The sequence below is a fragment of the Papaver somniferum genome, chromosome 4 (assembly GCF_003573695.1).
Source record: "Papaver somniferum cultivar HN1 chromosome 4, ASM357369v1, whole genome shotgun sequence".
In the NCBI taxonomy this organism is placed as follows: Eukaryota; Viridiplantae; Streptophyta; class Magnoliopsida; order Ranunculales; family Papaveraceae; genus Papaver; species Papaver somniferum.
The window spans coordinates 159,696,889-159,712,637 of record NC_039361.1 but is presented as its reverse complement, the minus strand read 5'-3'; the positions used below and the strand labels follow the sequence as shown (position 1 = coordinate 159,712,637).

The 15,749-nt window shown below is 38.1% G+C and overlaps 1 protein-coding gene and 2 long non-coding RNA genes across 4 annotated transcripts; 1 reads left to right on the top strand and 2 right to left on the bottom strand.

The window, feature by feature from the left end:
- Positions 1–9,459: 9,459 nt before the first annotated feature.
- LOC113273362 (multiple organellar RNA editing factor 2, chloroplastic-like) lies at positions 9,460–10,803 on the top strand. The gene is made up of 4 exons (XM_026523098.1): positions 9,460–9,590; positions 9,849–9,952; positions 10,052–10,117; positions 10,524–10,803. The coding sequence occupies exons 1-4, from the start codon at positions 9,460–9,462 to the stop codon at positions 10,601–10,603; spliced, it is 381 nt and encodes a 126-aa protein (XP_026378883.1). The 3' UTR covers positions 10,604–10,803.
- Positions 10,804–11,256: 453 nt separating this feature from the next.
- LOC113274429 lies at positions 11,257–13,062 on the bottom strand. Of its 2 annotated transcripts, XR_003323014.1 has the most exons (4): positions 13,018–13,062; positions 12,212–12,332; positions 11,983–12,120; positions 11,257–11,413 (listed from the first exon to the last, which is right to left on the bottom strand). It is a non-coding gene; the product is annotated as an uncharacterized LOC113274429 (long non-coding RNA). The 2 variants fall into 2 exon arrangements; XR_003323013.1 differs by lacking the exon at positions 13,018–13,062 and having other exon boundaries at positions 12,212–12,670.
- Positions 13,063–13,156: 94 nt separating this feature from the next.
- On the bottom strand, positions 13,157–15,293 carry LOC113274428. The gene is made up of 3 exons (XR_003323012.1): positions 15,254–15,293; positions 14,999–15,123; positions 13,157–14,580 (listed from the first exon to the last, which is right to left on the bottom strand). It is a non-coding gene; the product is annotated as an uncharacterized LOC113274428 (long non-coding RNA).
- Positions 15,294–15,749: the final 456 nt, after the last annotated feature.

The following is a 15,749-nucleotide window of genomic DNA, read 5'->3' as shown; positions in this document are numbered from 1 at the left end:
GTCTCATTCTTGAGAGTTTTGGTATTTTCTGGTGTGCGTTTGAGCAATATTTTGGATTTTCAAAAGAGTTTGATCTTTGACTGAAATTATTGATTTTCCTCGAATGAGCAAGTAGAACTTTGCTTGTTTGATCAATATTTTAAGAATATTTAAATAAAAATATTTTAATATTTTTTTTCGTGAATAGCCTAGTCGGTCGTGTAACCATTTGACTTTTTGGCTTTTCATGGTTTGAGCAATATTTGAGAAAATATGGAAAAACCAGGGTTTTTGCTCAAACGGAGGAGTTTCATGAGATGAGGGAAATAATAATTATGAAAAACAAGGGATTGCAAAGTGTGGAACCGGCCACGGCTAGGGCATGGCCGGCCGGCTAGGTAGGCCGGTACCGTGACACTTTCCTCTATTTTTATTATTTTTCATCGTTTGGGGGAAAACATGGAGAAACCGTGAATTTTGCTCAGACAAGGAAATTTGCTCGAATGAAGGAGTATTCATGAGATTATGAAAATAATAAAATAAGGAAAAATAAAGGAAGAGGCCCGGGGGACCGGCCGGCCGGTGGGCCCGGTCCCTAGGCGCCTCTTTTTATTTTATTATTATTATTTTCTCTCTCCTATTTTTTGTAGGATTCCTCGTTGTCCATATTTTTGAATGCTCATTCGTGCATTTGAGTGCTCTTTCTTGCATCATCGTTGAGTACACTTGCACCATTTTCTTGGGGCTTACTCGGTGATAGTCCAGATGTCCGATTGTTGAGTAATTATTACTAATTCATGAAGTTCAGGTGAGAATGATTCATGAAACGGAGTAATAAAAATGAATTGTGTATCTATTACTAATCCATGAATCCAGCCAGGGAATTCAGGGAACGGGGTAATGGGATAAAATGGTTATCTATTACTAATCCATGAATCCAGCCGGGGGATTCATGGAATATAGTAATGAGATAAAATGGTTATCTATTGCTAATCCATGAATCCAGTCGGGGGATTCAAGGAACGGAGTAATGCGATAAAATGGTTATTTATTACTAATCCATGAATCCAGTCGGGGGATTCAGGGAACAGAGCAATGATATATAATAGATTATTTTCTAGGAATTCAGTGGATGAATGTCACGATAGAATTAATCTATTTGCAGAATTGAGATATGAGATAGTTGAAGCATCATATTCATTCTGAGGGGAGTATAGTCAGGGAACAACGGATGACGTGATGTCCTGAAGGCGTTAAGCTCTCTAACAAACAATTATGTCTAGAGAACCGCCCAATCATAAAGATTCTATACACGGTCTCTCTATGTAGTCAGGGAACAACGTGCAGCGTGACGTCCTGAAGGCGTTAATCTCTCTAACAAACGATTATGGCTAGATAACCGCCCAATCATTAAGATTCTATGTAGAGGTGAGTCTCTCTATGTAGTCAGGGAACAACGAGTAACGTGACGTCCTGAAGGCATTAAGCTCTCTAACGAATAATTATGTCTAGAGAACCTCCCAATCATTTGATTCTACATATAGGTGATGATGAAATGTGTGAAGTATCGAACGCTCAGCCGGGGAGGCCTTTCGAGAAACATATTCATCATAGCTCTGAGAGGAACGCTCACTCAGTCAGAGATCGTGAAACGGTTCACATATCATAAAATATGAATCGTCACATGCGTTCCTGAAGCCGGGTCAGGAACATGTAGTATCATGATTTTACGATTTTGACCTTTGTCGAAAATCCACCATCAACATTAAGTCCCCTGCTTAGTGAGGAACAGTCATGTTCCGAAGTAATCACTAGATGGTGATTTTCCAGTTGACGATATAAGCAGTTGACTTCAGTCGTACAAAGGTATTTTCAGAATCCCTGATTTGCTCCAATGGTGTCATGTTCAAGAAAATGCCCAGGTAAGGACGCTGACAGTATGATAAAGCGTCATCCCATGAGTACAGAGAGATGAAGCACTACTGATTCGGATAGTCGGACGTCCAATTTTGGTCGGTTTAGTGTTTACGGGCCCGGTTCCAAAAAGAAATCCTTGTTTTAGTAATAGACGTTCGTTAGTTTAACAAAAAAAAAAAAATAGACCTGACTCTAATGATAAAAATTTTGTCTATGAGCTTTCACGAAAACCAAATTTTTTATTTTTTAAATATGTGAGATTTCACAAAATGAAATAAATTCTCGTTTCAATGGATTTTTTTTTTAAAATAAACGTGTGTCTGTTAGTAATAAGAATTTTGTCTATGACCTCTCATGAATTTTTTTTATCTTCGATCTTTCAGAAATCTTCGAAAATATACTCTCGTTTCAAAGACAGATGCTCGCGCGAGGGAGCATATATATATATATATATATATTTAAATTTACGTGAGTTTCACGTTAAATATACATATATTTTGTAAATCAACGTTTTGATTTTGAACAACTGTTGAAAGTAGACAATCATACATGGTGAAATAATGTATGTATGTGAGTTTTCACAATTGTAGAATGGCCGTCTGTCCAATTTTTGAAAAACCAGTGGATGTTAAAATTCACGTGGGTCGCTCACGGTTTTATGAAAATCAAGTCATGATTTTGAATAATGAAATTTTCTCGTCTTTACAGGTTCGAAGGAACGATCAAGTTTTCGAATTTCTGACGTTATAATCACTACAGCTAGTGAAATTGTAAATAGGTAAGAGTTGGATTGTTACCATTTTGTTGTGTGTTTGTTATATGTATATCCATGACTCCATGTATTTCTCCTCAGATAATGATGACTTCCAGTTACAACCACCCTTCTGGATCTTCCGGGGAACGCTCCAGAAATATCAAGTCAAAGATGAAGAATTATGCAGGTGTTCATGCCAAGATGAATCAACCTTTCAGATGAAAAGCTCATATTTCATCAGCAGAAGCACCGCCGACTTGCAAGTGAGACTATCGGCTGAAGATGAAGTCCGGCCTTGCGTTGATGTGTAACTCCTGATTCAGATGTGAGTGAATGAATAATTTTTTCATAATTCGTCATCAGAAAATTCAGAAGTTAGGTCTTCATTGAAAATGCTGTAGAATCTTCATATGATGTCCGTTTTTGATGATCTACCCCAACTTTTTGATACCCATGAAATTTTCTAGATTTAAAACAGAAGCTTTTTGAAGTTTGAGTACGTTTAGTGGTCGAAATCAACGAAACAATAAACTTCCAGGAAGTCTTCAGAAATTTCAGCTGTCATGTAGTTTGATGTTTCAGCCACATCTTTTTGCTCGTTCATCCAATCATTGTGAATTTTGGATATGTTGTAGAGGACATACATGCAAAGAGAATGGTGTATGAACAATACCTAGATTCCTCACCAATTAATCCCAGTTCACTTCTTTGTGTAGGACAGTGTAAAATTGTCTCAGACGAGTTTGTTGTAAAACGCCCCTGTTGTGTCTTTGGACCATTTGATTGTATCTTGAACAATTGATGAAGGATTTCACTGCCATTTTTTGATTTGAAATCTGAACCCTTGATTAATACATGAGCATGGTGCTTGCAGTGCCATCTTGTTTCTGTCAGTCGTAAAAACATCACTTCTGAAACCCTGGTCACGGGACCATAACTGAGGTTGCTCTCAAGAGGGGATGATGTAATGACCATGGTTGTATGTCCCGTTGATAGCATTCATTTTATGATAAATGATTATCACAGGCGAATCTGATGCCACGGGTCTTGAACTTTAAAACTAATCTTCATGATCAGTGGATCGTCAGTCCCAGTATTTTGTTAAATCTCTCCCTTTCGTTTTCTCTTCTTCTAGCAAGACCTAGATAGAGGACACAGGTAGAAAAATTGATGTAAAGACCTAGGTGGTCGAAGTTGGAGGTACCTTGATGAAGGACTTAGTGGAAAGACCTGGTGGACATCGATAGACTATGAAGGTAATGAATCCCGTCTAAGAATTTCTGCTTGCATGTTGTATGCTCTGGAAGTTGTAGGAACCTCATACGACGTCAGAATTCGGTGCTTGACCCAACTTTTGAATCTAAGAGACTGAGAAATCATATGAAATAAGAATCCTTCAGTTTGGAGATGTCTAGGGAAGTCAATGACGCATGCACATTCATAACTTGTAATCCCGTGCAAATTTTCAGATTCCGTAAACATGAGTGTGGAAGCCATATATTTCTGCTCGTATATCCGATTGACGTGTATTTTTGGTATGTTGTAGAAGATACATAGAAGAACATCTTTCATTGAGGAAGCATTGTCCCATTCCTCACCTATTGGTAAGTTCTTATAAACCCATGTCCTGAAGTGTGTTGTATCTCATTTGTAGAAGTGATGAGAACATCTTGTAGAAGACTTTGGATTGTGTCTGCTAGTCGTGCAAGCTTTGGTAAGACTTTCATGTGAACATGTTATCATGTATACACATATTTATATGAATCATTAGTTCTTTGGAGAAGTCTGCTTCATGTGTAACACTTCAGAGAATGGTTAGTTGATGAAGCCATGTCATGAGGATGTTGCTTCTGAGACCATTGTTGATGCTGAGACCATGGAGGAGTTCCTCCAGATATCCTTGTTGATGACGATACTATGGTCGGAGTTGCTCCAGAGACCGAAAAGTCTAGAACCATGATTATCGACATAAACTTTGCTCCTCCATCCAGTGAGCCTTTTACATTCACGAACTAGATGGTGGGTTAAGCATCCCTAAGATGAAGGTGTACTGGGAGGTCATCCCGGATTCTCCCGAACAGTATGACTTTACTATGAACTGGCTTTGTCAGTGAGTTGACATTGTTGCGGTAGATAGTAGCATCAATCTTCATTCTGGATGTGATTGGTGAAGAGAGGAAGTTTCTCAGTCGTGCAGGGGCTTGTGATGTAGAGAGGTACCGTTGATGAAGCTTCATGGAATCACATAAGATTGCAATAACTTGTTATGTGGATAATATTTTTTGAAATACATTGAATTGATCTTTCCAATAAGATCAAGTCCCCAGTGCATCACTCATTCACTTAGCAGAGTTGAAGGAGTTTGTAGCATCCATTGATGAATGAAGTTGCATCTGTTTCAGAAGTATCATCATGGGGACAGTGAAGACTTATCGATTGTAGTTCAGTTACACTTTGATCGTGTTAGTGTTGAATCAGCTGTCATCGTCGAGATATTTATGTTGAAGCTAAAGGCGCCATTATTGAAGGTGTACTCTTTGATTGGGAGTACAATTTGAAGGCTTATGAAGAATGTAACACTCAGAGATGAGAGGTTTTTTTACTTTCAGTTGGCCATGGAGAAGTAGATGATTGAATGTGGTAGGGATTTTCTTAGCTTCTTGAACGTTGAAGCCTCATACTCCTTCAGCGTCGAATGTCTTAGGCTTGACTGTCTCGATCTCGAGTATCTTTTGTTAATTCAGCATTCCTTTTGTTGCGGTAGTGGGATTCAACACTTGTGCAGACTTTCTGATTTTGTGGCACACATGGACACTCCTGCAAGGCTATGGAGAAACTCCCAAAGTTTTCTTTGCAAGGCTTGGACATCATCTCAATAATGAATGTCTCAGTGAGATGCTCGATTCATAGAGGTGTCATATTCAACCACTTGGTAAAACATTAATGTGGTGAAGCTACCCATTCGTAACGTATTGCAATAGCAGAGTTGCTAGAAGAATTGAGTCTTCATGCTAGGATAGCATGTGAGGAAATAAATGACATAGACATGGAAGGAATGAGACTTGCCTGAGTGCGGAACCTTGATGAATGTCTATGCATCTTTTGCAGGTTCTTGCTTCAACCTCGTCAAAGTTCGAAATTCCTCCAAGTGCTCTGATGATGGAATGTCCGCCAAATCTTCTGGATCAGAACTTTATTCGTTGGAGAGATGTGCAACCAAAGGCGCTTTGTCAGTACCCATCTTTTCAGCGTGGATCCATGCTCGTCTGAAGAACATGTCATATCCTGGATCTTCCTGATTATGTGAAACTTGGTTTCTTCCCAAGTTGAATTTATGTTCACTTTGAGAGTGATGTATCCGTAAGTATTTCCGAGTATTCCTTCAAGGTCTCTGATTGAGATGGATCACGAGTAGCTTCTTGTCGAATGATACCTGCGGCTCTGAGGGTTTTCAGTGGAATGATGTTGATGGCGATGTCAGCATCGATCAACATTTTTCCGAATTCATTTCCTCTGATATGGTCTGTGGTAAGCAGTCCCCAGTCGTGCATCTCCTTGTCTGTGGATGAAGGTTCAAGGAGTATTTCCGGGAGGGACATACGTCTGACACAATGTGATTCAGTACTGCGAACATGTCTTTCCTTTGTGCCTTAGATAGATAAAGCAATTTCACAGATATGCTCGATCAACGATTGAACTGCTTCTTTGACTGGTTGTTCAGAGAGTGTAAAGGTTCTGATTGGGAGAGGATTCTTGTGTCCTCATTCAGTCCCCAGTTGAAGTTATTGTGGATCAATCTTCTCTTTGAAGATGTGCTTCAAAATATTGCAGTTACTTGTTGGAATATTGATGAATCTATGAAGGTGACCGTACCTGGGATTCTCCATTTTTCTTTAGTTGGCTCTCTCTGATAAACATCAATTTGATTACATCAACTTGAAACTAGACTTCCAGTAACTCGACCACTTTTTCAGTGGAAAGAGGGAAGTTTGAGTCCCCATTTGATTATTTCCCCGTTCGTTGATGCCGGGTCGAGGTTTGAGCATTTCAGGATTGGTTATCTTTTCTTTGCGCTTTCAGAGGAGCCTGGGATGTTGGGGAAGCGCTCTGATAATTTGTCTCGGCTTTCCTTCCATTCCTTTCAGCGAAAACGTTTGTTTGAAGGTTGGAGGTTATACTTATTGTTGACCAGGCGTCGGTTGCTACAAGGTTCCTCGACCTTTGCAGACTTTGCTCTTTTCAGTAAAGCAGGTGCAGTAGTCACTGATCGTTTGGCCGCTTCATGAAGCTCTGAGAAAGTCTGGAATCAGAGATTTTCCAGCAAGGCTCTGTAGACCGGGATCATTCTGCTGATGCACAAGTCCACCAGTTTTTTTTCAGTGACATTCGGGTTATGACAATCCAAAGCTTGGACTTTGAACCTTTTCACATAGTCGTTCGGATGTTCATTGTTCTTCTGAGACATTCTTCCTAAGTCAGAGAGAGTAATCTGCTCCGAGACGAAGAATTATTTCATGTATAAAGTGTTAATCATCTCTCTCCAACTAGTGATGCTCCCTGGTGCAATGTTTTTGTACCATGTCTATGCTCATCCTGTCAGGGATTTCGAGAATTCCTTTAGACGGACTAAATGGTCGTGTTCGTGTTCGCTTAATGCTTCCAGGAATCGAGAGACATGTTCTCGAGCGTTCCCCATTCCGTTGTACAGTATGAACGTTTGAGAGGTATAGCCCTTTGGGAGAGGAATTCTTTGCATAGCAGTAGGATACGGAGGTTGATGATGGTGAAAAGATGGTGTTTTGTATTTTCCTCGATCCTCCATAAAGCGTTCCAGGTTTTCACGGGTGATGAAGCCTGCAGGTTCCTTCGTTGGTAGGTTATCTGCAGCCTTGTGGACTTCATCATCGTCTACTATATGGATTGGAGTGACTTCAGGATCAGCAACCGAAGATATTTCTTTGGCTTTTCCCTTATCCTGAGTTTTCTCTGACATCTTGTCAGTGAGATTTTTGAGATAATTGCACAACTCTTTCTGTGTTGCAGCCATGTCAATCTGGTTTTTGGCGAGAGTCTCTTGCACCTTCATGAGATCAGCTATGGTAGGCGGATTTTCTCTAATTTCCTCAGGAGAGCGGCCGAACAGGGGATGGTCTCCAATGTTGGTTTGAGGAGGAGTGATATCAACAACACCGGTGTTGGAAGCAGGAGTAGTTTCTGGAGTACCATCGTTGTTACTAGTGCTGCCGTTGTTTGTGTTAGGATTTGTAACTAAACCTGACCTAAGATCAACCATTTTGTAAAAATGTGAGATTGCAACCGAGAGATTAATCTCCCAATGTGGTCGCCAATATGTAGATGGGAAAACACGATTTGCTGGTTTTTTAGGAAAGTGAAGAGAGGACCATGCGGACAAGACTCCTCAACCGAGCAAACTGCTTAACCTCAAACAGATGCACTGCACGGGAGTTTTTTGAGTTCGAGAGATCAATTTGCAGGACTCCGGCCTAAACCAATTCAATAGCCGTTCCAAATTCAATTCGGACACAAAGAGGGAGATGGGTTGATCTGTAGGGAATCTGAGAATTGTGTGGGATCAATGGTGATCAAGGATTGTGGATGTGTTTTGGGTTTCTGCAAGTAGATGAACTGTTGAGTTCTGTGAATAAGTTTTTGATCGATAGAATTGTTGTTGTTCGGTCATCGATTTTTTGAACTTATTTATATTATCAGAATAATAAACACATTGATCCCAGTAAGTGTGATGGTTTCTTGAGTGAAAGAGTGGGAAAGTGGGAGATCGTGGTAAAATCAGTTCCATATCGTGTGGAGACTTGGTTGATCGTCCACCCACTACTTTGCTAACTCTTTCAACCGCTTGCACAACTTACTCACGTTTCTCATCGTGGATGAACACACATGTCGTAGGCCGCCAGACCAAAACTCTAATTAATATCCCCCATGAGACGTGTTTGATGTCTCACGAACGTGGAGTCTGCAACGCAGACGTGTATTTAAATAGTCAGTTATTGGCTTGATTAGACAATTAGTCTAAGTATTGTTCAGTTGAGCATGATTGTCGAATGCTCTAGGATTCATGGATTGAACATGTCTGAGACGTATAGTTCTTGAATAAATATTGATGATTGGATCAATATGATGAATATTGATGAACTGAGCAAATATTCTGAGCAAATATTACTCGTGTGATGAATTGTTGGATATTGATAGTTGAACCAATATTGATGGATTGAGCAAATATTACTCGTTCGATGAATTATTGGTAGCATGACCAAATAAAATATTAATTAAAATACTGGTAGCTTGACCAAATATTATATAATTAATTAAGATATTAATTGTTGGATCAACATAAAATTATTAGTGTTTAAACTTGCTCAAAATTATGATTTGTAGAGCATTCAGTTCGAAACTCTAATTTTCATCGATTGCTGATCAGTTGGTGATTTATTGAAAATCACTGAGTGAAGGAGGTACCGGATACATGGGATGGTGGACGACCATGTAGTGCCCAAGTGCTCGTGTGAGCATGCACCAAAGTCCTTTGTTTACCGGTTGGTGAAAGGATGATTAAATGTTGGTTTAATCATTTATTAGAATAGTTCTCGTCTGAGCATTACGTGATAAAACCCACTTCAAAAAGTATCAGAAATCCTATTTTTTCAGCGTCTTCATACTTTTCAGCAAGAACTGAATCACCCCCACTTCCTGGTTTCATCACACCCTCTCGTCTGAATACCATACGATGGCTCAATTCTGGATCTAACAGCGACGTTCTTCCTACTTCCGGGATGGAGAAATACATTCCTGGTTGTGATTATCAACATTGGCTTATATTTATGGACGAACCTGGTGGTCCAGGAGCTAGTAAAAAAGAGATGATCGACTGTTACGTGAAAACCCTAGCTAGGGTTCTTCCAAGGTAAATTTTAAAAATAAATTCATAAATTGGAGTGTTGGTTGTTGTTTTTTCATGGGTTTGAATTGTTTGTTTTCCTATTAGGTTCTAGATGTTTAATTTGGAGATTTTTGGATTTTTTTAGTGGATAATTTTTTCATTTTATTCATGCCTGCCTACCTGCATTTTGACTAAGGTTTAAGGAAGGTACTGTGGGCTGATGGGGATTTAGGTCTTAAGGGTACCTTAAATAAGTTTCTCTTTTTGGCATTATGAATAAAGTAAGGACCCTAAAGAAGCCATGGAAAAGATATATAGTGTATCCTGTGAAGAATATTTTGCTTTTGGATGCAAGATCGACGAGGAGACCTCCAATAAGCTTATAGGTTCGTCTGTTTACCAATTTATATTTGTCGGTCAAGTATTTGCGATTTGCAACTTTGATCTGGTATTGAGTTAACCTTACTTGGGCTAATAATCTACAGAGTTGCAAGATGTTGAGTCTGTGATACCCGATTCTTACGTGGACGTCGAGAATAAGGACTACGGAGGTAAGCTTTGTATTGTTAGTAATGTTATAATTTCTCAGTTCTTATGTTTGTTTTTCTGTAAGACCCAGGGAACCTGTAGCTAAGCATACCAAAGAACACACAAATTTTCTTCCACATGTGTCGGTTATGATGCCTTTTAGCAGTTTGTTTTCTCAAGTTGGTCCAAGTTTTAATGTACAATTATCTAACTGTTCTTTTGACACCCCAAGTGTAGTTTTAGACCAGTAATGAGGAGGGTGTTTCCTACTTCTGACTGTTGAATGTGTAGTTATTTCTTGTAACATGCAAGGAGAACGAGAGTCTTAACTGTGTTTACTTTTAGCTCTTTTTATGTTCACGTGTTGCTTGAATCGAAATGAGGTATTAACATTGAGGGTTCCTCTATGTTTTTTTTTTTGTTTTAAAGCTGAGCTCTTCGAGAACGGGGAGATAGTTGAAAGGTCACCTGAAAGACAAAGGAGGGTGCAGCCAGATCCCTCAATATAGATCCAGATACAACGAGAGAATCTGAAAGACAGAGGCTGGATATCTTTTGTGACCATAACTCAGATTGCATTTTCCGTGTTTTTGGTTGATTTTCTTTCCCTTCTCTCTCCTCTGTCGCGACATTTGTGCATATTTACTGTTTGACAGTATATGGATTCAATCTTGATTGATGAAAAAGAACCTATTTGTGTAACAAAAAAGCCTACCTAGTTCTTTAGTTATCACACTTTGAAGCTCTGTTGTGTTAGGCACTAGGCGAGGCCAGGAATTTAAAAAAAAAACAAACTGTACATATCTTGGCGCCTAGGCTCCCCTTGGGCGACTTGTGCGCCTAGGACGCCTTTCACAACATAGCTTCGAAGAATTATGAGATTTTGTCTTAACCTTTGCTAATTTTCTACTTGAGTTCTCAAAATTTCTATTAATGGCTTGTTTCCCACCAAGTAACTCATATTAAGAAAATTTCTTGTTTGGTCCTAGGTCCATATAGTTATTTATAGTAGGGTCCAACCGGATTTTCATTTTATCCGGAAGTCCAAAATTAATTAAAACATGGAAATGTCCATAATGCCCATTACTACCAAACGTGTATGTCTACACTGCTTACAAATTTGAGTACATATCCGGTACACTGCTTAAAAATTCGAGTACATATTTGCTACACTGCTTACAAATTTGAGTACATATCTGTCGCACTGCTTAGAAATCTGAGTACATATCTGTCGTACTGCTTACAAATCCGATTATATATCTGAATGCTTACAAATTCGAGTACATATTTGCTGCACTGCTTCCAGGTAGAGTACAAATCTGTAAGAATCAATGATAAATAAATTAGAAAACGTCATATATGTACTGATAGGTAATACACAAAAAAAAACTGAAAAACAATTGATAATAACAATTTATGAGTCTTGTGACTCTATAGATTATCATTTCCACATAGTGACTAAGGGTGAAAAAAACAGTTGTGTATCAGGTGGTGTCTGTTTGTAGCATGAAGCAAGAAATGGGTATTCCAGTGAGACAGCAATATCGCACAGCAGCAGGTAGTCAGGAAACTTGTGGTAGAAAAAAGAATTGTTCTGCCTCAGAGGTCTACATGATTTTGGGAGAACGATAAAGCTTTCAAAAAATAGTATCAGTTAACAAAATCACATTATCTAACTGTAAATATTAGGCTAACCTTTTACTTATCTGCATGCCCATGAGCCTACATTAGGCCATTTGGCATTTAAGAAACTACACAGGGTGAGGTCTATCTATCCAGTCGAGGATAACAGTTCCAGAGCAGTAAACAACATCGAGAAGATGCACCAAGCTACTGTTCTATTTATTTTGGTATGTATGACAAAAGCAACAAAATCCGAGCAACATACATGTTCCAGGTGCACCTCTTCCTGCTAATTTTTCTTCTAATGAGGATGTGGATGAAGGGCATGGAGTAATTTATATAGCTGAGATGCATCCACTGGTGATCCAAAGTTGAGTAACGCAGAACGGGTTCCCACCTTCACCTGTCCGTGATAGATAAGATACAAATTGTATCATGAATCTTAAAAGGAAATACAGAAAAGAGGAAGACCACATAAGAGGAAGAGCACATACACATGAATCAAAATCCCTTTCAATTCTTCACCAAGTGGAGCACCAGCAATGAGTAAGATACAGTCATGCAATTCCAATTTAACTCCTTCAATTCTCATCTCTCTAAAGATACCCAACGCTTCTAATGCATTTCAAGAACACTTATTCATCAAACACTTCACAACATCACTAACAAACATAAAATTCAAATACTACACATATGAATCAAAGAAGGTCTATAAACAAATCTAAGCAAAACCCAACTGTGTACATTCTTTTCATCAACTATATCCCCACAAACTTTTAAAACAACAAGAGAAGTATAAAATTTAGGACGAACTCTGGACAGTGATGTTTATCAACAATTGATAATAACAAAAGAAAACTGAAAAACAAACCATAAAAGTATCAGATCTACTAATGAAATAAACACAAAACATGATTGTTTATTTAGATCTGAACTTGTTCCATCAAAATCCACCAGTATATCATATACGTACCGATGATTAATACACAAAAACAACTTAAAAGCATATCAAAAACAACCAAAATGAAACTAAAATCAGTTGCATGTGAAAACCAAGTAATGAATCTCTAAAAACCAGAATCGAAACACTTTTTTTCTTCAATATTCCATATATATACTTCTAGATCGAAGAAGAAAAATATCAAAAACTACAAAAATAACAAAATTAAAGCATAATTTTTCAGTACATCATATATGTACTGCTGATTCATAATCTAAACTTCAGCTGCATGTGAAAAACTAGTAACGAATCTATGAAAAAAATAGAATGGAAACCGAAAATCATTGTTAATATACATACCTGGAAACACAAACAATCTTCTCGTCGTAAATCATAACGATGCATCTTTTTCTTCTTCTTCTTCTCAAAAATAAACTAAGTTTCTATCAGTACGGGATATACGTACTGTTGATTCATATACAAAAAAGAACTGAAACACATCTAAAACATCTAAAATGGAAGTGGCATAATCGAATCTAGCAACGAAATGAACAAAAAATGTGATTATTCATCTAGATCTAATATATAGTCGACAAATCAACCATGGAGATCGAAAACATAATCAAGCACAACAATGATTAGATCGCCAAAACCTTAAAAGAAACATTACAATGGAAAATCTTCATCATCTGATTCGGTAGAAACGAGAAAGAACAAAAACAAATCTTCATCTTCATCTGCAACAATGGTGAGAGGAAAGAGAAGAAGAAAATGAATATGAAATGTGAAAAATATTTCTCATGCTTTTAACATATTAAATAGGAAAGATTATTTGTGGTATTTTCATATTACGTATACCTGATCTCGCACGTGTGCAGGACCCGGGCAAAAAAAATTTGGTCCATTTTCATGTTTTCTTTTAATTATGGACCCCTGATTACTGGACTTTAATGGGTGGACCTGCCACTAACTAAGAACACTATAATGGTATCTATTGGTAATTCCTACCTCATATTATGAATACAATTGGCCATACAGAGCATCCCGATTTTCCAAGAATTATACTAAGATGTAAACTGATTCTGGGAATTCCAATGTGCACTTTATGCTTGGCACAAAGTCCAGATGTACCCAATCAAATGTAAAGAAAGAAAGAACTTACAGCAACAAATGACTTTGTGGACTTCCAATCACAATGACAGAAAGAGGGAAAGGTACTGTGGGATAGATGAACATGAAACACAGAATTAAAACAGAAGAAGTTGCTGCTTAGAAAGAAAAGACAGCCCTTCATTTCTCAGTCCACGCGCCCTTCTTTTCACTAACTGAACCCTTTCCATGTTTTCTTGAATCCTTATTTCTGCCGGTGTTTCGTGTCTCTCAATCACAGTTAATTCTAATCTTCTAACCACAGTTTTAGATTTCGTGCCAGGAACTATCAATGAATCATGATTCCAAGCTTCTAACCACAGTTTTAGACTCATAAATTGCATATCAACTTCAAAGCTATCAATGAATCATGATTCCAAGCTAATTCTAATCTTCTAACCACAGTTTTAGATTTCGTACCAGGAACTACATGGTAGAAGAAATCAAACAATGGTGGTGGTAGTGGTGGTGACGGTGGGTTGGAGATTTTATAGATTTCGGGAGGGTCCTATGAGCTGTGATACAGAGGAAGAAACTTTGGGTAATGCGCTACTATTGAGACCATGGCGGACCTGCTGAAGTACAGCACATGAAGATGACATTATAGGTACTGCCTTAAGTATGAACTGAGGATGATGATAATATTGAAACTCCAGTCAGGAAAATGACGCCGGACTCAAAAGTATAGAGCTTTAATGTATTACTGTTTAAATTTTCAATTGCATGAAGGAACTTGTTTGGTTTCATGCAGTCAAGCTTTATAACTCTGAAGCCCTGAAACAAAACAAAAAGTTAGTAACCAATTGTTGCGTAGAAAAGCTTGAACTCCATTCTGTACAAATGAGTAAATAAAAACTTGTCTAAGCTTTTGCGGAAAGGTCTATTCCTATCAAACTTGCTACAAAGCTGTTAGCTCTGTTGTCAAAGGGAGCGAGGCAAGCGGGGCGAGCGATTTATAGGTTAGGCGCCTCGCCTGGATAGAGTTCCTTGGGTTAATTCGAAAGCAAAATTGAATCAACCTATTTTGAATTCGGTGAATTGGTGTATCATGTTTCCAAGAGAGTGATAGTGTTTGAACTAGTACAAAATCCGCAGAGCAATCTATGAAGTTCATCTTCAATTTCAAGAAGATACTAGATCATACACTGGTGATTGAAGCTGCACAAATTAAAACAACTAAAGAAAAAACAACCTGGAATCGCCTGACTGCAATTCGATACCTTGGGAGGCGCCTGGTCTGAAACACCAAAGTTTCAATTTTTATTAATACTCCAATGACCCATCCAGGCGATTAAATCGGAATTGGATTGGGATGGGCTGTTTAGGAAGGGAACCAAGTTTTCTCCAGTCAATTTGTATCAATTAAAAAATCTCATATACTGTAAATATAAATTTTAAGAATCAAAATAGCTTAGAACACCAAAGAGAAAAGGATAAGCAAAGCTACCTTGCCGTTCTTCATAGAAAAAAATACTGAGTAATTTTCTTTTAACAGAGAAAAAATAGTGGGAAGAAGAAGACGCGAAAAGTACACTTAAGTCAGAACCCCCCTACGGAACGGGTTATACAACCTCAAGCCCCCGATGTTATACCCGGCTATTTTGTGGCCTATAAGGATTATTCGGGTCATACAGATGACAATAGAGGATCATTGCGAAGTAAAATAAAAAAATCTTATCCAACTATTTTTTTAATGCTAATTTATTCCTAATTGGTTAGTATTAATTCAGGGGATTAATTGATATTTAATCAAGTTAATCTATATAAATCAACTAATGCTAATTCATCATCAAACATGAAAATATCTTGATTTTTTCTGAAAATACGTCAACCCATAATCGGTGGAGAACCTGCACTGGAAGACCGATCATTCTTGATGAATCAAGAACATCAATCGGGAATTTTTGGGTGTTCACGCATTCGTAGACTGATTGTAGGTTTAT